The sequence below is a fragment of the Xenopus laevis genome, chromosome 3L (assembly GCF_017654675.1).
Source record: "Xenopus laevis strain J_2021 chromosome 3L, Xenopus_laevis_v10.1, whole genome shotgun sequence".
In the NCBI taxonomy this organism is placed as follows: Eukaryota; Metazoa; Chordata; class Amphibia; order Anura; family Pipidae; genus Xenopus; species Xenopus laevis.
Genome location: NC_054375.1, coordinates 33,659,694 through 33,680,808, shown reverse-complemented (window position 1 = coordinate 33,680,808; position 21,115 = coordinate 33,659,694). Strand labels below are relative to the sequence as shown.

General features: G+C 39.0%; 1 protein-coding gene across 3 annotated transcripts in view; it reads left to right on the top strand.

The window, feature by feature from the left end:
- Window positions 1-21,115, top strand: part of diaph1.L (diaphanous related formin 1 L homeolog) — a 149,643-nt gene that overhangs the window by 105,142 nt on the left and 23,386 nt on the right. For all 3 annotated transcript variants that reach the window (XM_018252083.2, XM_018252085.2, XM_041586136.1), the window contains 8 exons: window positions 11,269-11,361; window positions 13,010-13,104; window positions 13,878-13,979; window positions 15,303-15,542; window positions 15,816-15,945; window positions 16,677-16,801; window positions 18,498-18,662; window positions 19,180-19,315. In XM_018252083.2, the coding sequence (XP_018107572.1) occupies window positions 11,269-11,361; window positions 13,010-13,104; window positions 13,878-13,979; window positions 15,303-15,542; window positions 15,816-15,945; window positions 16,677-16,801; window positions 18,498-18,662; window positions 19,180-19,315 (1,086 nt within the window). The remainder of the gene's footprint in view (window positions 1-11,268; window positions 11,362-13,009; window positions 13,105-13,877; window positions 13,980-15,302; window positions 15,543-15,815; window positions 15,946-16,676; window positions 16,802-18,497; window positions 18,663-19,179; window positions 19,316-21,115) is intronic.

Here is a 21,115-nt window from a genome sequence, read left to right as displayed (position 1 = left end):
GCAGGGCTAGCAGATCCTAAAAACATGCAATGCGTGCATCTGTAGGTTCCCTCCTGCTGCTTGTGCTGTTTGATTAGGAGGCTGCTCCGTGGTGAGAACAGGGGGTGGCAGACTGATGCTGATCAACACGGCACAGTGTGTCTCTGAGCTGGGCTTGTGGTCTCGCTGTGAGACAGTAATTGAGGAATAATGAAACCAGGACCTCCTGCTCTCTCATGTCTATAAGTCTATGTACCCTGCTGGATGTATGAAAGTATGCCGTTGTTTCTGCTTGGAGCTACAACTACAAAAAAAGGTTAAAAAGATGTTTGTAATAATCCTGGAACACAGCTTATGGGTTACACACATAAGCAAAAAATATGTGGCCAGGCCTGGACTGGGAGTCAAAATAGACCCTGGCATTTCAAGTACACAGAGGCCCAAACAGTCCCCACCAGCCCACTAATCAGTGACGGTCTATGGAAACTTACTAAGCCCTCTGGCATTTGGCAGAATCCACAGGTTGCCAGTCCACGTCTGTATTTGGCACCTGTTAACTCTTCCGCGTCTGTACCCACATCTAACACAGTGACTGAGATACAAGCAGAGGGGCTGTTTCTTATATACATTCTGAGAATCAGCCCAGTGTGCCAGTAGACATAGGGCACACTTTTGTTAAGAAGATATAAGTTGTTTAGGACACAGTAGTTTTTTGTATCATGACTCTTGACTCACCTATGGGATGAAAACCTTGTGCATTCAGTGCAATACTGCATCCCTACTTTACATAACTTTCCCAGGCAAAGCTTTAGACCTGCGAGATCCCCAAATGAATGAAATTCCCAAATCCTACTTTTCTGCTTGTGAGCCCGGACACTTTAAGGCTGCAGCTTTTTAACTCTTTACTAGGTATTCCCCTTACAGGATAAGGAAAGCTACAATAGTGCAAGCTAGAATGCCATTTTTATTCTTTAGAATGTTTTCCATACCTAAGTAAACAGCTTAGACACTGTCTCTGTTTGTTTACAATAACAGCTGCCATATTAGCTTGGTGTGACATCACTATGACGTCTGAGTCTCTCCCTGCTCACTCATAGCTCTGAGCTCGGATTGCAGCAGGGAGGAGAGGAGGGAGGGAAAAAAGAAGCAAACTGAGCATGCTCAAGCCCTAGCCCTGGAGGTTTATGCCAAAAACAGGAAGTCTGATACAGAAGCCCATGTGTACACAATAGGAGGACATAAATTTGAAGCTGTGTTTCTTTTGACAGAGGACTCTGAGCATCATTAATTTGAGGGGTTACTAGTTTATTTATATAGACCTTTCTGATAAAACTTACTTAGTTTTAACTTTCCTTCTCCTTTAATATTTGCTTTGACTTTTGAAAAACTTCTCGATTTTAGCAGAAAATTGAAAGTTACAGGATTTATGTTGGCAGCTACATAATATAGTAAATAACAGTCTTGTTTCTCCCCCTTTTGTCATTTGGGCACTTGACTATAAGCACCAGTATATTCACAAAATATGGCCTTGTCCTTCACGTCATGACTATTCTTTGTATCTGATCTACTTAAAGACCAGTGGAACACTTAAAGGGTTTTTGAGGTTAAAGTGGACCTGTCACCCAGACACACAAATCTGTATAATAAAAGTCCTTTTCAATTTAGACATGAAATCCAATTTCTATTTTTTATCAAAGCATTCATAGCTGTTGTAAACTCAAAATCTCAGCTGTCAATCAAATATTGTCTGCCCCTCCTCTATGCCTAAAAATGAGAACTTCATTATTTAATTGTAGTCTAAGTCACACTGTAAGCTCACGGGACTACTGTATACTCTCTATACTTGCTATATCTATGTATAACTTTATTTGTAAAGCGCTGTTAAGGAGCCGCAGTTCTGTACAGTGCATAAAAGTATACTATATACTATATATACCTAAAAATTATATATTTTCCCCATCTACAATCTGTGCCTGCAATACTGCTTTTCATACACCAGATGGCACAAAGACACATGTTTACACCCTGTGCCCCACCCTGAGTGATTCAGAAGTGCTGAAACAAGCACAGCTTATTATCTCAGGTTTGGCTCCCAAGGATTAAATAACCATTTGGAATCCAAGACAAACTTTGAATAAATGATGTGTAAGATGCTCACACCCACATGTCAGCACAGATCAGCACTCCCGGTTTCACTGCAAGTCCCTGTTACTCTTTTGTTTGTAAAATAAACACAGGCAGGGAACTATCCTTATAGTGTAGTATGTGCTAGTATGTTAATCCATTCCTGCACTATGCAACAAATGCATATAGCCAGGTATATTTTACTGCATATTATTGGGACAGTCTTCTGTACTTCTGGAATAGGCCCAGGGTAAGTTTCCACTCAAGCATTCCAAAGCCTCACTTTGAATTACAGAAAGACAATCTCCTGTAGACTCCATTTAATTGTCTGTAATAATAAAACAGTACCTTGTACTTGATCCAAACTAAGATGTAATTAGTCCTCATTGGAAGCAAAACCAGCCTATTGGGTTTATTTTATGGTTATATGATTTTCTAGTAGACTTAAGTTTTGAATATTCAAATTACGGGAAGACCCGTTATCCAGAAAACTCCAGGTCCTGAGCCTTCCCCACCTGAGACTGTCCGCTCTCCAGTCCATAATGAACACTGCCGCCAGGCTAATACACCTCAGCAACCGCTCCTCCTCTGACATGCCACTCTGCAAATCCCTGCACTGGCTTTCACTACCTTTCAAAAATGAAATTCAAACCAACAACCATGACATTCAATGCACTTTATAACTCTTCCCCACCATACATCTCTGAACTCATCTCTAGGTACTCACCCAACAGCTTACTATGCTCTTATACTAACCTACTCCTCAAATCCTCTCTCAATACCTCCTCACATGCTTCCATTCATGACTTTTGCAAGGGCTGCACCCCTCCTCTGGAACTCTCTCCCACAATCTGTCCGACTTTCTCCCAACTTTTCTGCTTTCAAAAGATCTCAAAAATCTCACTTATTTAGAGAAGCCTATCTTCACTGTTTAGCTACCAAATGCAAAACCATACAGTATGTTACATCTCTCACCTGCTTCCTTTTGATCTTGCCCACTCCCAAACCTTGTGTGTCATTCCATTCCCCTTTAGTTTGTAAGCTCTTTTGCACAGGGCCTTCCTCACCTTTTGTACCAGTACTGGCTGTTATGTATGTACGTAACTCTATATGTTCTATGCATGTAATTCATGTCATTTCTTTGTATAAGCACATTCATTTTACAGCGCTGCATAATAATAATAATAATAATAATAATAACAGGTCCCATAGCTGTATAAGCTACACTTAAACACACCAAAAATATATTATAAGGGCAGAAGGATTGAAAGTGAGAGAAAGAACAATGTCCTATGGCACTCACTTCTGCTTCTTTGTTACAGCTGAGTAGTAAGGAGTTTGAGTGCTCCACATGTGATCTCTGTGTTGCCTCAGTGGTGCGTTTCTGTTCCGAAACTCGTTCCATATGCAAAGTGACAGGCAGGCGCCATTCTAATTGAGACAGGGCAGCATCAGGTGGTATTTGTGTTGTTTAGACAGTTGTTTAGACAGTCGAGTGCTGGTAGAAAAAAACTTCAGTGCTGCACTATGTGTCTAGTAACAGGACATGATTGGGATCCGCCTGTCACTGCACAGAGGGCAGATGTAAGCCAGAAGACACTGGTGGATAAAACGTCCATGGAGAAACCTCATAACGTAATGTAGAGTCTAGGCTGCCTTCAAGCTTACTCCAAAAACAAGCCACGAATGTCACAATAAACACAGTATAATGTTGGTTCACACAATGCAATTAATATTTGCAGTTAATACTGCTGCTGTTGGGTTTTTTACTGTGAGGGAAAAACCTAAAGGTGGCCATACACTATTAGATCCATTTGTTTGGCAAAGTCCCCAAACCAGCGGATCTTAACCCAATAGGCCCACTAACGGCTGGGCAATATCGGGTGAATCCGAACGTTTGGCCCCAGGAGCAAACAATCTGATTACAATCCTGCGAATGGTCAACGATGGGTCTCTGGACCGCATCAACTAGCCGATGCGGTCCGAATCGTCAGCTTTAATATGCCCGTGTAAGGCCACCTTAAGTTAGTAACCAGTCTTTGATTCAGGATCACCCTAGATTCTGGATGTGGGGGTGGGTAAGGGCTGGCTATGGGGACAGAAGAAGATCAGTGCAGTAGGGCACTAACATACCATAATGGCTTCTCATTTAATTTTGCCTGTATCCAGCATCTTCATGAATATATATACTTAATGGTTCGAATCAAACAATGTCAGGCTGATTGGTCGGCCCCCACACATTTTCATCTCACCAAATCTGGCCCTCGTTGTAAAAAGTTTGGACACCCCTGATCTATGTTGTGTGTAGCACCATGGTCCTAGAGGAACGTTGTTTCGTTTCACTGTGTACTGTACAAACGTAAATGGATGAACTAACAATAAACTTTTGACTCTTGAGTTTATTTTACCCATGTATTTTAGGGCACACATATATTGGCTCCACTGCTGTCTTGTCTGTGGGGTTTTTACCCCTTTCCCAGCTCCATTTATCTACACTGAAAAGTACCGCTTCTCCTTAAGGGCAGGCATGCAGTGTGAAGGTGAGCCCAAAAATGTCTGTTTTCACGGTTTTGCCGACCTCTGCTCTACTCCATGTGTCTGCACGCAAGCAGATACACTGAGCTAGGGGAGGGAGCAGATCCACTTCTCTCCGCCTGCCAAAAAAACGCAGACTGAGAGAAGCGGAGGCAACGCTCTATGTGCCCTGGCCCTAAAAACCTTTCTGGCAGTCATGGGGCATTTTCCTGACACCCAACAAATTGAAACATTTATCAAACCAGATAACTTTTTCTGAACATGTTCATCTGATACTCGTAGTGGAACTGACATTCTGCTGAGGGCAAATTGTTGTAAATTGTTGAATCTAAAACCAGCGGCAGTGATTTACTGGTCTGTGGAAATATTACTAAAGGTTCATTAACAGAACCCCAGGCCTTGGTTTTTATTTTCCAATTGTCGGCTTATCGGTTAGTATTGGCAACTCCCCTTGAGCAATTCAACACTTGTATTATTCTTTATTTATATAGCGCTGACATATTCCACAGCACTTTACAGAGATAATACACCATTCACATCAGTCCGTGCCCCAGCGGGGCTCATATGTTCTTAAGTCAGCACCCTTAAAGAGATACTGACACCAGAAAGTAACTTTCTTTTATTTCTATCATAACATTGTCTTTGAATGCTATTTATAATTTTGCCATAAAAGTTATTTGCCTAAAACTTTTACATTACCTTTCTTACCTGATGTTCCTCTATGAAGGGGCTGCCATATTTGTGCAGCAGGAGTCTATTAGCATTAGAAACTCTAACTGACAGGTTAAGAAAGGACAGATTGACAAGACGGTCAGGTTTAGGAACTTCAAGTAATAATTACTTACAAAAGCAGAACTATCGGTGAAAAATTGATCAACAGGACCTATAGGTGACTTTTAATGTAATTAAAATTGTTAGTGTCAGTATTACTACACAAATACACAGTGGTGTAACCGTATAGACAGCAATTACTTCTGAGGAGCAGAGCGATTTGGGCTTTACACTATTTCAATAAGTCTATTTTAATTTCCTACTGTTTCCACAGGTTTGGCTTGAACTACACTATGCGTCTTCATCAGATCCGACGCGCTGAGAAGAAACGGCAATAGAAATGTCGGACATTGTTGCTTCGTGCATCCGGCACGACTGTTGGATGAAGACGCAACGTGCAGCGTTCGCATCCGACAGTCCTGTTGGATGCATGCAGTGACAAGGTCCAACATTTCTATTACTTACCTTATTTTCGTTGCATCCGTTTCCTTACAGCGCGTCGGATCTGATGAAGACGAATCGTGTAGTTCAAGCCTTGCCAGATGAGTGGGGCCCTAGAAAGTCTTTGCTGTGGTGCCAAGTAACTTGAAGTTACAACACTGCTTGTATGTAGGCCGCTTAGTGGCTACTCTTGCCATTTATAATTAACTGAATTGCTGAATTTTTAACTTTTATTTGCACCCAGGAGTTTTACCAGCGTGAACTGAAACTTTAGGAACAAACGCATACACTCCATGCTTTCACTGGGGAAATCTGACAAACCTGGATTGCAGGCAGTTAATCCCACGGGCAGTTGGTACAGGCTTTACAGATGGAGCCGAGCAATAAGCTTTCATATTGGTACCAGATATATACTCCAATCATGCAATATCATACCTTATTGCAGACTTGTAGCTAGGCCACTTGCACACTGACTCTTTCTTCCATCAACACACTTTCTGTTTCATATTGTTTTCTATGATTCATTTTTGCACCTTGCATAGATTCATATTGGCAGTGCTACTTTGTAAATAGAAATAGAGAAGGCTAAATATTAACTTCATTAGATATATCCTGCCCTTTATTCCACAGCCATGTGCTCAGTAGGTACAAATACCCATTATAAGCAGGGTCTGTACCTATTTCAGGTACTGTTGTTCGTGGCGTGGCGCATGAGATGTTTAGTGTGTGGCGCATGAGCTGGCGTACTACAATTCCCAGCAGCCTTTGTTGTTATCATTAAACATCTAGAGGGACCAAAGCTAAACATCTTTATACCAAAGTATTGCTTTCCATAGAGTAGATAAAGGAATGCAAGTGCCTGCAAATATAAAGCTCTTTAAAATACCATGATTACACCTGGGGTGGGCGCAGTTTCTATTTCTAATACAATACTTTCATTGCTTAAGACCCTACTAAATATTTTAAAAAAAAATTAAAAAAAAAAAAAAAAAAAAAAAATATATATATATATATATATATATATATATATATATATATATATATATATATATATATATATAATCACCATGTGCAAGAATAATAATCATTTTTGCTGTTAGGCATTTGCCACATAATTTAAAACAAACCTTGTAGAGAAATCTGTTCTTTTATTTTTATTTTTTGTATTATTTATTGCCTCATCCGTTGATTTTTTTATCCAGTACTTTATGTATTTTTTATTGGACTATATTAACGTGTATTTTGTATTAATTTTGAGGCTTTCCCTTGGTTTGAAATAGCAATTTCTTATCTGAAAGTCCATTTTTCAGTTCTGCCTTGCAGTACCCATTTTTGTCCGCCAGATGAGCGCAGTTGAGCTGCGTTTGGCTCGGATTACCGCAGTGAGGTCAGCGCTTTCTGATTGGTGGGCACGTCAGCTGACTTTCAGTAAGCACGGCAACGGCCCAGCCTCTCTTCCACCGAGCTGCTTCACCCCCCTTCCTCCCGTCCCCACCCTGTCCTTTTCCTCTTGCGCAATGATAAAGGGAAGGCGCCATGTTTATTGTAAAAACAATGAGTGCTGCCTGGAATTCCTCCGCGCAGCCAGAGGATTCATTACCACACCATCTGCTGCTTTTTATCAAGCCGTTTCCTTTGTACACGCTTGTTTGTGTCAAGCCCTTGCAGCCCTCTCATTTTACTGAGCTATTTCTGCCTGATCATTGAAGGAATCAATTGCAGCTTGCAGGCAGTTTATTTCATGTGGAAAAACACAACAGATGTATTGTCCATGAACTAAATACTGAATAAAAAAATCTATAGATTGAAACACAGCAGGCCAGCCTTGTTGCCTCTGCTTACACCACAATTGCTTTACAGTTCAGCATAAGAATTAAAGCAATCTGATTCCACACATAAATCATTATATATATATATATATATATATATATATATATATATATATATATATATACACACACACTCGTCTATTCTCTTTATGTGTGTATATACATTTATAAAGTAATGGTTTTGGAATGTAGCCTGTTGTGTGGTAAAAATTCACCTAATTAAATAAAGGCATATAAATAAAAGTTGCCTTAATGTGCCTAATTTTTGTCCTGGGAAAGTGATGGCACCAGAATGGAACAGGCACACAATAGAGCTTTATAATGGGCTAGAGAACAGGGTAATTAAAAGTATTTTTAGGGCAACTAGATTGTGCCAAAAGGCATCCCGAACAAAACGTTCCCTATAGCTCTAAAATTGTTCCTTACATTTCCTCATTCAACTCTATGACAGGGTCATTCCCCTTTTTGAACTTTGACCTGTAAACGGCCCCCACAGCAAAAAAAGGCACCCGAATATTTCACGTTTTTGTATCCGAATTCCATTAGGAATATAAAAAAATCCCTGTGTTTTTATAAACGCAAACGCAAGCCTGTACTTCTTGTGTTTGGACAGCAGGCTGTACTATTGAGCTATATTAGGAGATGGCTGTATTTATATTTTCCCCCAGCACCAGGCCATTTTAAGCTCCTGCTCTCCATTTTGTGTGAATGACGCAGATTGTAAAACGGATTTCACAGGGAAGCAGCCCAGAGACTATTAGATTGTTCTTAGGGAAAAGCCGTAGCTTGTTTTTTTGTAAACAACAGATTACTGATAAACTGTAGGACACGGGGAAACGTCAGATAGGAGCAGCCACATAATGACATGCATTTACACTTTATAAAAGCAACATGCTGTTGAAGCTTTGGATTTTCGTCATTTACAGCGGCAAATATCCCGACCTACATAAGCTAATCACTTTTTTCGGCTTTTATTGCCGATTTTCCAGGGGAAGGATTTGCGAAGGGAACTGGAATGGTTATAGATAAAATGAGTTGCTCTCAAAATGGCCGTACTTTTGTGTGAAATTATTTATTCCCTGCCTTTGTTAGATCATAAACTTTACTCAAACCCCAGTAACTGTACTCAAAGAAATGAAGCCCATTATATATGTGTTCTTTTAAGGGTACTCTCACAGCAATAAAAATAGTCTACACAACAAGCCACAAAACAGTATATGATTAAGTACATTTTGTGCTTGCGAAAAATGTATTCCACAGTAGTCTGGATAGATAACATTACACACAATAGCTGGTGAACAAAAATAAATACAAAAATCTATCACTTTTTGTTATGAGCTAAAAGTATGAAAAAATATATAAAAGTTCTTTTCAGATTCTCCGGGACACTAACAACAAGGCAGGATTTCACTGTAAAGAACCCAACATGTTTCATTAGCCAGTGCGGGCACTCTCAGAGGGCATAGCATAACATTTGTGCAAATTTCTGTTTTTAGGCTCCTGGAGAATCTGACAATAGGGAGGTGTAACTTTTAGTGCACTTTTTCATTAGATTAGCCATATTATTCATGATGGAGCACTTTTTTTTTAATGGATTTTATAGTCTGAAATTTGGTTTCCGTGGAAAATAAAAAAAAAACCTTCTCTTGCTTTGTCAGATTTATTGGAGAGTCTTGATGTACCCCATGCACCACTGCACTTGAATGCTAAAAAGTCACAGTTTGAACATCACAGCTTAAAGCTTCATTTTCTACACCCGCTCAGATTATGTTATTGTAGCAGGGATCACTGAAAATACAAGTATTTTACAAACGATACGAGTAGTGCTAAATACTAAGTCCTTTTTCTGTGTCGGTGCAAAGAGGCCATTTCCTTTAGGCAGGATTTGATCCATTCAGGCAGCTGCAAGGATTTCCAGGTGCCCATATTTAGCTATCCGCATAACCAACAGTCTTTCCTGCACCTGTCAGTCTTAGATAGGGACCCTTCCTGTTCCCTGGTTAGTCTATTTCTAAATGGCGTGTGTCAGATCCTGCTGTAAGGCATTCCCAAGGGAAGAAGCCCACACACATTTCCTGACAGGACTAGAGATACTTGTAAACATCTGTGTCCTTACTGTATACATACTAAATCTGTTTTTCAGTTTTCCTTCTTGCGCTCAAGTGCTGCTAATCTAATCACCTTCTCTATGGTTGTATAATGTTCACTCATAGCGTTATCTGTCGTATTGGGTGCTTCTTTATAATCTCCAGAGTAGGTCTCATCACCCACAAGGAAAGAAGCTATTAGTAATGAGGGCTGGGGGGAAGGGGAGATAAAAGACCATCTAACATTATGTGTATCTATTAAAAAGTGGTATTGTCCTTGAGGAAGGATGATTAACTTACAGAATTAGGGGAACTTGCATAACGTGTTTAGAACAGGTCAAAACTAGCAGAAATATAATTCCTTTAGATAAACACTAAGAAGTTGGCTGTGTTCTTTCCCAGGAAGGAGCTGGAACTTTTAGCCGTAGGATAAGGTGTCTGGCAGGAAGCATTGGAACAGCGATCCATCAATGAATTGTTTCTCCAATAATCTGTTCTAAATTTAAAATGTCATTGGGGAATGTAAAGCATCCTCATGTTCCATATGGAAACCTCTGTTGTATAATGCGGCTTGTAGTTCTCCAGTATTGGAAGCATTTAGGTTTAGGTTTTGTGTTCATTTTTTTATGGAAATCAATAGATCATATCCCATAGTTTTCTATTGACTTTTATGGAAGGGATTTAAATGAAATATATGTGCCTATACATTATTCAAGTGTATAGAGATTCTTTTTTTTTTTTTTTTTTTTTAATACTTTGATAGATATGCCCCCTCGAGCTTAAGTGAGAGAGGTGTAAAGTCTGGCAGAATTAAAATAACCAAGGATGTGCGATATGATTTCAATGCGAACTATATTCTTCAGAAAATGCTTAGTTACAATAGCACACTGTTATACAGAGGAGTAATGTGTTCTGTGAGTCACACTTTCATCTGTACTGGGATTAGAGTGTGGTTACATTAAGGAAATTTGTTATAGGATCACTAGGCACACATTTGCATGATGTACTAACCCATACGAACAGTCAGACATTTACTTAACTTAGGTGTGCTGTCCATACTAATTCTGGTTATTTGCTGTGGGTTTGTACACTGGGAGAAATTTGCATATTAATTCTTCATGAACTCACATGAATGTAACATTTACCTTACTAGCACCCCAAAAGAGGTTGCAGGGTGTTCACAGGGTGAATTTGCATTAGAATGAATTGCAAATCAGCTGAATTTTATTTGTAGCAGTTGTATGGATCTGAAGATTTCATTGCATGCTCGTAACATTTACCTTACTAGCACCCCAAAAGAGGTTGCAGGGTGTTCACAGGGTGAATTTGCATTAGAATGAATTGCAAATCAGCTGAATTTTATTTGTAGCAGTTGTATGGATCTGAAGATTTCATTGCATGCTCGTCCTTTAAGTATTATTTTCATTCTCATTGTTTTGGTTCTTATAATCTTATTCTTATTTCTCAATTTCTTATTATCAATCTTATTTTTTGTGTTCTAGCAAAAAAAGAAGATGGAGATGACAAAAAAGCCGTACAGAAGAAAAAGGCCAAGGAACTCAAAGTGTTGGATTCCAAGACAGCCCAAAACCTGTGTAAGCCTTAATCCCAGAGATAATTAGCAGTGTGGGAAGCTGTCACGCCATGCCAAGCCCTTCCACATTTGTACTACAGATCACCAAGACCTGAATTAAAACTACTTATTTTGGTTATTTTTTTTGTAAACAATTTTAAACGATCCTCAGGGTATCATCCATGGCATTTGGTGAAATTCAATATGGCTTTTAATTGGTGGGAAGATTGGTCAGCATTCTATTACACAACACAATGTTTTGTGTTCATTCAAAAATCATGCTGTGCAACTTGACCTGACACAGGGGAACATTTATGAACTATTATACTAATCTGTGTAGGCCACAAAAAAATTGCAAGGCAATGCAAGTGATATTTAACTGATGAAAGGGCCACTAATACTAAAATACAATATGGAATAACATCCACACGTGGTTATGCACATAATTCCAAATATTCATTAATGCTGTTTGACATTAAATTAAAGCCTGTTACTTGCTCACTGTAAGCACTGGTTAATAGCCTTGTCAGGACAGGCATGCTGGGATTTCGAGTTTTATTTACTACTGCTTTGTATAGCTCACAAGATCATGTGCTATTGCTTTAGGTACCATTTCCACCATTTGGTGTATACTTTAGTTGTGTTAAACTAGCCATAAATATTAAGATTTGTTTGTTTGACGAGGCCAAACTGAGGGTTTCACACTGAGGCTAATGATTGTATGATAATGGCTGCCTATGCAGGCCCTTTGGGACTTCATTAAAGCACATTTGTGGTCCGTGTTCAATATCTGGTGGTGGGGGGCCCATACATGGGCAGCTTCACTGCCAACTCAGTCTGAAGGTGGCCAAATCAGCCCATGTATGGCCATCTTTAGTCACAGAAGTCTATTGAAAATAAGACTATGGCTTTCTCATTGAGATCTTAGATTAAATAAGTCATGAAATACTATACACAAATACTATACACAAATATTCATTTGATAAAGCAGTTTGGCCCAGTTTTACGCTAGGACAGATGGGATGCTGCTCTATGCATCATGATGGTGATCAATGCACAAAAAAAAAAAAAAAAAACAATATATTTTTTAACATCAAGGATGTACAACTTGCAGCCTTTGAAGTACAACTCTCAGCTTCCCACCAGCAGCCATGCCTGCAGTCGCTCAGCTGGAGGAAGCACATGGAGAGTCACAGTTTGGACTTTATTGAGTTAAATACATCTTTTAAGATTGTGAGTGCAGCCTTTCTTCATACTTTTACAGAGGATATCTAACTTGCTCTCAATAATTTTATAAGAACCTCTTTTGAATGAGGCAGAAGACATCTACAGTATAACCATGTATGTAGTAACCAAATATGCAAATATGGCCTGTTCTATTTTCTTAGTTACTTATGTTACCGGCTGAGGAAGTAAATACAGTAAACAGGCTATGCAGTCACTAATAAGGAAAACTAAATAAAAAACTTATATATTTATGACCACATAAGTATCAAAATTTAAGAGAATGAGCACATTTAAAGCATCAGAATTTTAATTTGGGATCTAACAATAGCATCATTTATATTCCTTGAACTCCTCCTCTTTAAGTATCTTAAACAGATGCAGATATTCATCCCGGTTAGATTTGTTTACACAATATTTATTGGCGGTTTTGTTTGCCTTTGCAGCAATCTTCCTTGGTTCATTCCGAATGCCATACGAAGAAATCAAAAATGTCGTCCTAGAGGTGAATGAGGAAGTGTTGACTGAATCAATGGTTTCAGTGAGTACAAAATGCCATTACTTGGTTTTAGTGTCTCTTGATTAAAGAAATGTTGTATCATTGGTCCTGGTTCAAGTGGACTTTACATGATTCCCTATGTAAAGCAAAGGTTGCTGGAATATGAACAAATGTATTGGCTGAAAGGCTTTCCACAGGGTAGCTGGCAGGATATGTAGCCAGAATGAAGATGTGATGGTTATGAGAAATTCCCTCTATCTACTGCATAATGTGCCAGGATAAAGGGTTCTAGCACCAAGACAACCAAAAACTGTACCCTATTTCATTTGTTTTTATTTCATACTGGCTTCCCCTATATATCCATATTAAATGGTGAGCTGTGGCATATAACAGGGCAGCCATGATCGATGACTACCAACCCCCAGCCCTGTGATGGTGTGTGCTGGCATTGTGAAATTACGTCCTTGAACATGGCAAAGTCCCCAGACTCACAACCAAAGCTAGTTTCCTTGGCATTACCCTTGTTTGTGTTGTAAATGTTAAACAATATCCTTGTGTGAGACCCAAAGACGTTTGTTTAGAAAGCTGATCTATTCAACCCTGACGTTTAGGAAAAGCTTAATGCTCATTGTATGAAGTACATTAATAAGAATATTAATATATGTGCTGTTCGGCTCGAAACATGTAGAGCAATAAACCGATACTGCTGAAATCTATACCTGTGTTCAACTGTTTCTGTTTATTTCAACTAAAAAGTGATTTATGATGGCTCTTACAAGGATGTTCCTCTAATTCTACTATCTTGTTTTCTTTAGAATCTGGTCAAGCAATTACCAGAAGCAGAACAGTTACAGATGTTAGTAGAGTTCAAGGATGAGTACAAGGATTTGGCAGAGCCAGAGCAGTTTGGAGTAGTGGTAAGTATTGGTTTAATCATGTTTTGTCTGCTGTGTCATGTACTGCCACGTCAACGTTATTACCAGGGGTGTCCTGACTTCTGTCCCTCAACTTGTTTTTAATACTTTGAATATATTAATAATGTAATATAGAACTTTTATTTTGAATCCTTTTTTAAAAAGCAATATTGCCTTCAAATATTTCTGCAGAATTGTGCATTTTGGAGCGGGGGGGCACATGTCTAAGCTAACCTAATATTTACGTGACTTTTAGTTTTGTAGAGTCTTAAAACTTAATGTCATTCTGGAAGTTTGTATTGAAGCCAAGTCTCCTTACTAATAGTACCAAATGAACTCAAACATTAACAGAGCCCTCCCTTAGTTGTGGCAGCTTCTTGCTGTGGTCATCTCCAGAGAACTGCAGCTCCCCAAAAGCCTTGATCTCCACACTGTATAGAACCATCACGGCCCTTCCTGAATACTCTTTCCCCAAGCATTCATTCATGTTGAAATGGAAGGAGACCTCTACGACACCGATGGAGGAATGGTCAGAGATCTGAGAAAATTCGAATAAACGTGTCAGGCAGAAAGAGCGCATTTACAAATCTATGCTTTTTTGGTACAATACCCCAGTGATACTGAGCCGCATCTTCCCAGGCACATCCCCATTATGTTTGACAATAACAGCATCTAGGTTGGCAATTACTTCTCAGTGGAAAAACCTACACTCACCCTAAGTCAATGAATATAATACATAGAGTGAAAGATATGAGGGAGATGGAGTACATGATGGCTAACATTAGGGGCCTTTGTGGAAATTGGGAGAAGATATGGTCCAGATGGGACTACTACATAACTTCCACTCACAGACCTGGAAGCAATTCCCCTACAAAGTGGCACTGACCAACTCAATATATAACTGTGGATTTTGACCCCCCCAGGGACCTTGTTCCCTACTCCCAAGGTTTTTTTTATTTGTCTGTACATTTTAATGTTTTCTTTAAATACGCAATCTGTTAACTTGTATAACTGTATACAGGCTTCCATTGCTAACCAATGCTCAATGTCCTATATCATGTTGATATCTAAAAGCTGTAACATTCTTCTCAATCTTGAATATCAATTTGAGAGAGATTTTTCTCTTTTATATGCCAGACTAAAGCAAATAAAACAAAAAAAAAAGTAAGCTGTAGAATGTAGCTGGTTAACTTAGCTGGTTAACTTACACGATCAAACCCTCATGTCTGTAGAAAAGCAGTAAAAAAATGAAGACGTTACAAAAACTATTGGCTTTTTTAAGGAAAAGTATACTAACCATTCCTGCCCCTTTTATTTTTCTTTCAGATGTGCAGTGTCCCCCGATTGCGGCCACGACTCAACGCCATTCTCTTTAAACTTCTCTTTAACGAGCAAGTTGAAAATATCAAGCCTGACATTGTGTCAGTGACTGCTGCTTGTGAAGAATTGCGAAAGTGCCAAAGCTTTGCTACTCTCTTGGAAATCACACTGCTGGTTGGGAACTACATGAATGCCGGATCAAGGAACGCTGGGGCTTTCGGCTTTGACATTAGCTTTCTCTGCAAGGTTGGAATAAAAAAAAAGCACCTCTAGTATTTAGTGGTTGGGTGTATTAACTAGTGGGGTATCTTGGAGATCTTCAGGTTAAGCTCCTATGGATCTGTACTCATGTGAGTACAGTTAAGTGGGATTACTGGCTTCAGGTATATTAATTAGAATGTGCAACGTAGTGGCATTATGTACGTTACATTTTCACTTAACAACCCTTCATTCTGAGAAACTCTGATCTATGATTTTTTATTTTTTTTAAATGCCTATGTTTTCATCTCTTTTTGCAAGTTAAAAGATACCAAATCAGCAGACCAGAAGACCACACTGCTACATTTCCTTGTGGATACTTGTGAGAATGACTACCCTGATGTATTGAAGTTTCCAGATGAGATGGTTCATGTAGAAAAGGCCAGTAGAGGTACTTCTTCCCCATTAACTTCCCTTTTTACTTTATGGCAAGTCTTTCAAGTCTTTTTATTTTTTTTAGTACTAGTTTAACTTTGATGCTTTCACGTGTCAGTCTTCTTGGTTGCAGTATATTGTGGCTCTACAGCAGTAATGTTGAGACCCACGGGTTTATTGCTGGTAATGTTGAGACCCACGGGTTTACTGCCGGTTGGGAGGATTTGGTTGGAAATTTGGCCAACCATTGCGTGTTGAGCTGGGTGCAGGTCAGACTGCGGAAGTACACTCCTCATGTGCTCCCGAAAATTCCCTGTTTTTTAACCAGAGGCAGTATGCAAACAAAAATAGTCAGCACAACCTTATTAAATCTTCTTACTTTTCTTTGGATGGGTGCAGGTTCTCGAGTGGCCACTTTCCACCAGCAAATGCAGTCAAAGTACGATATGAACAGCACCACAATTGTAATTGAAGTTAAAATGCCTTTATTGCTCAAGTGACGGGCATTACCGCTAACCAGAGGCATACACAGAAGTATAGTACAGAGCCAGACAATGTTGGTCCGGGTTGGATGCGGGTCCTACAATGGCCACATTTTGCGGGTTATGGGCGGATTGAGGTTTTGCAAGTTAGTGTTAGGTGCGGATTGAAATTTTTCTGACCCGCAAATCACTACTTTACAGCATGGGAGAATTACAGTTATATTTGCCTTCAGTGCTGTAGAGAATTTCTTGTCTGTTTTTCCAGTGTCGGCTGAAACATTGCAAAAGAACTTGGATCAAATGAAAAAGCAGATTGCAGACCTTCAGAGAGACATTGAGAGCTTCCCACCATCAGACGATGATAAGGATAAGTTTGTAGAAAAAATGTCAATATCCTTTTATTATATATAGCTTGACAGATAAAAATTAAAACACAATTTGATAGTATAAACTCAAATTAAAGGGTGATGTTACCAGGAAAAAATATGAAGCAAAGATCAGTCTTGAGTGTTAGCTCAAGAAGGTCTTGAGGTTAGTGTCCTGATAACTAAACTGCTTCACTAGTAGCCAAACTGTCCAATGCACAATGATCCAGATGTTTAGGCAGTTACCCAAATGATCTAATCAAAAGTGTTTCTTTTTAACCCGCTTATACAGTGATCATTGGCTGAATGGATTTAACAACATGTCCAGTCCAAATTATGCTTGATGACAATCCAAATTCAGTTGCTTTGGACCTTATTTTGTACCCTGCTTTAATGGCTACCATTCAGCTGTTGTAGAGCAAAAACTTCTTTCGCTAAATAACTGATGATATTGGGTGGTGTTTTTTGGTTGTAGTTTGTATTGCCTTGGGCTAGACAAAACATTACATATCAGACTGATAAAACCATACATTAGCTGTGCCTTCTCCAGACAATGGGTTCTATGGAATATTGGGAAACATGGTTAAATTTTTCATAATTAAAACCATAGGCAAAAACTATGTTCAGCACAAGTTTTATTTATTGAACTCGTGTTAAAAAATGGGTAAACTACCCATTCTCTATATATATAGTATTTAACAATTTAAATGTTTTTTTTAGACCTTTTATGTACTACAGTTTAACTGTACTTGCTGAATAAACCTTTCACCACTCATTTGAGTGGCTACTTTAGTTCCAAGTCAGATTGGTTTAGTTACTTTATATTATGACCTAGATGAATAAAAAAAAGCATTGCAGGCATAAATGTTAATTGCTTACAATTTTAAACATGTTTTATGCTATTATATCAGACAAGCATGTTGATAGCAACACGCATGGCATTGTCTGGGGTTTAGCTTGGCATGATTAACTCTGAATATTCATTGGATATTAGATTTATTTGGCAAGAGAAACTGGAGGGGTTGTTCATCTTTCAAACACTTTTTCAGTTGAGTTGTTTTCACAGAAATAGTTACTTTTTTCAATTCCTTTCCATTTGTTATTTTTTACCTTTTTTCCAAAATCTAAGTTTAAAGCTTAATGTCCCTGTCTCTGGTTTCCATCTGGCAGCTCAGTAATTCATGAGCCGATTCTGAACTGTTACAATTTTGCAGCATTTAGTTGATGCATTTTTCAGCAGCATCTCTGGAGTATTAACAACTATTGTACAATTATCAGCTAAATGTATCAGTTTAGAGTGTCGGCGACCCCGCCTTCCCAGAGCTGCTTTAGAAAGGTAAAAAAATTGATTTAAACTTCAATATTAGAAAAACAGAAGGTAAACAACCCCTTTAGACCTGCCCTTCTGTATATTTATATATACAGAGGCTGTGTCCTACTGAAGGCTGGGATGTGGCATCCCACTTTATAATGTTTCTTTTGGCTTCTAAGGCTGGTTAAGAGGCTTCATGGAAATGTTTGACAACACTGTATTAGACTGTTGTAGCCTTCCCCTTCTCACTTGCATGTAGTGTTTTTTTCCTAGCAGCATGGAGGTGACCATGACATCGGTGCTGGATACTTAGTGGAGCTCCTTCTCTTTTATCATGTTACTGGGGTTTTTTAAAAAACTTGTTTCGTACTGTATATCTTTTTTTATGAACCTTGACCATGTTTGATACATATTTGTTAAAGAAGCTCAAGAACAGTATACTAAGCTTTGCATGATGCACGAAAACATGCTGTCCTTGTTCCAAGATTTGGGGAAATACTTTGTGTTTGACCCCAAGAAAACATCCATTGAAGAGTTCTTCTCAGACCTGCAAAATTTCCGGAACATGTTCTTGGCAAGTGACAATGGCCTGCTATTTATTTTCCAGACTATCTTCTCTCTCCCACTAACAACTCACCCACCCATATATATATATAAATGCATATAATCTGCACACCATAAGGTAGTAATAACCTGGGTGCTAGTCCAAGAGGTAAATGGATACAAATGCAGAGAGGCAGCACTGTAAGGATTTAAACGACAAAATATGGTGTCAAAAGTAGGCAGGTTTATTGAATCCGACGTTTCAGTTTTCAGTATTCCCTGAAGAAAGTTCCTGTGAAGAACTGAAACGTCGGATTCAATAAACCTGCCTACTTTTGACACCATATTTTGTCATTTAAATCCTTGGAGTGCTGCCTCGAATATGGATTCTGCTTAATGAACCAGTGCTAAATAATAACTCTTCCATTGATTATCAATCTTTATATAGCTATAGTAAGTACTATAGGTTTATTTATCCCACTAAAGTACACTTCATGCCTACCCATCCGTAGAATACTCTGAAGATAGTTTATATTATTTTCATGCAGCAAGCTCTCAAAGATAACCAGAAGAGACGGGAAGCAGAAGAGAAGATGAAGAGAGCCAAACTTGCCAAGGAGAAGGCAGAGAAGGAGAGGTTAGAGAAGCAGCAGAAGAAAGAACAACTCATTGATATGAATGCAGGTAAGAAGAACACATACACACAAATATATATTATCTGTGCACTGGAAATCTAATTAACTGCACTCTTTAGCTCAGGAAATAAAAGCAAAACTGGTTTGTGATTAAAACAATAGACAAAAAGTGTGTTCAGCACAAGCCATATTCATTGCACTCATGTTGAACTAGGGGTATACTGCCATTTTAACCAGCATATAAACATTTCTTCTCATAGACACATACAATATACAAAACGCTTACTCAGGATACAGCATTTCTATTCTATTTACTATGTAAAAACATTAAAAAGTAAAAAAACCCCAAAAAACTGTATTTTTTCCTTAAAGAAAAAACAAACCCGTACTAGAAAAAACCCCTATCTCCTTACCCTGCGTAGACAAATCTCCCTCGACCCCACAGCCTAACTGTCCCCCTGGGCAAGTGCCCCTTATTTTTTGCTTACCCCTCCGTGCTGATCTGGCCTCGGGAGTTTACAGGCGCCATATTCTTTTTTTGGTCTTCTTTGGAATCTGAGCAGAGTTTTGGCGCATGCGCAGTCAGAGTAAATTTCTGGTCACGAATGAGTGTGCATGCGCCAAAGAAGACAGAGAAAAGAAGATGGCGCCCGTGAACTCCTGAGGCCAGATCTGCACGGAGGGATAAGTAATAAATAAGGGGCATTTGCCCCGGGGGAAGGTAGACTGTGGGGGAGGAGGGAGGTTGGTCTATGCAGGGTAGGGGGGTAGGGTATTTTTCTAGTATGGGTTTGTTTCTCCTTTAAGGTACTCATACACAGGCAGAATTTAGCTGCTGATTCGGCTCTTTCAGTCCTAGTCGCGAGATTATCTGCTTCCATATAGGGCACAGGCCGAAAATTGTGCAGATATCGATCAGACAGGTTTAAAAATCTTGTTGGGGCAATGACTGCATTGGGTCCTCATCCCGATGGCCTGTAACCCCATCGTATTGATTCACTCATTTGGCCCTAGGGTCTTAAGGTGGGCATATTGTGAAAATATCTATACTCGTTTGGTGACCTCACCAAATAAGTGGATCTTTCAAATTTATGGCCAGTTTTAGTGTTAAGATTGGAAGCTATTCTTTTAATTTTTTGGAAATCTACTCCTTTGTTTAGGGTACTTTTAGTGCTTTCATTTCTATAAATTAGAATAAGGCTGGAAAAGCACAAGTAGACTGAAATTGGGAGTACACATAGTGCATTTGTTTTAGAGCAGGGGTTCCCAACCTTTTTTTGAACCTGTGAGCCACAATCAATTGTGGGGCACAGCAAAAAGCTTGGGGCACAGCACAAGCATGAACAAGTCCCTGGGGTGCCAAATAAGGACTGTGATTGGCTATTGGTAGCCCCTATGTGTACTGGCAGCCTACAGTAGGCTCTGTTTGGCAGTACAACTGGGTTTTATGTAATCAAACTTGGAATGCATAAAAAGCCCCTGGTGAGCAACATGGTTGGGGATCACTGTTCTACTGAGTTTATAGTATAGAAAAGTTCTAACTTTCACAGAAAAAATCCAGTTAGCTTTTAATTACTTGCTTGCTCTATTAAAAGGAAATACTGTCGCTATAAGACTGAATTATCATTAAAATAACTAAAATGCCTATAAAGAACTATCATTCACCCAAATTAGCAGAATTTTTTAAATCAGAGAATTATTACACCATTTTTTTTTTTTTTTTGCTCAATGAATTTGATGCATACTATTTGGCACAGTGAATGCTAAAAGAGTTTGGTTGCTATGAAAGCTTATGCAGTAGAACATCTTTATATTTCTCCATTAAAAAGTTTTTGTTACCTGGATTGGA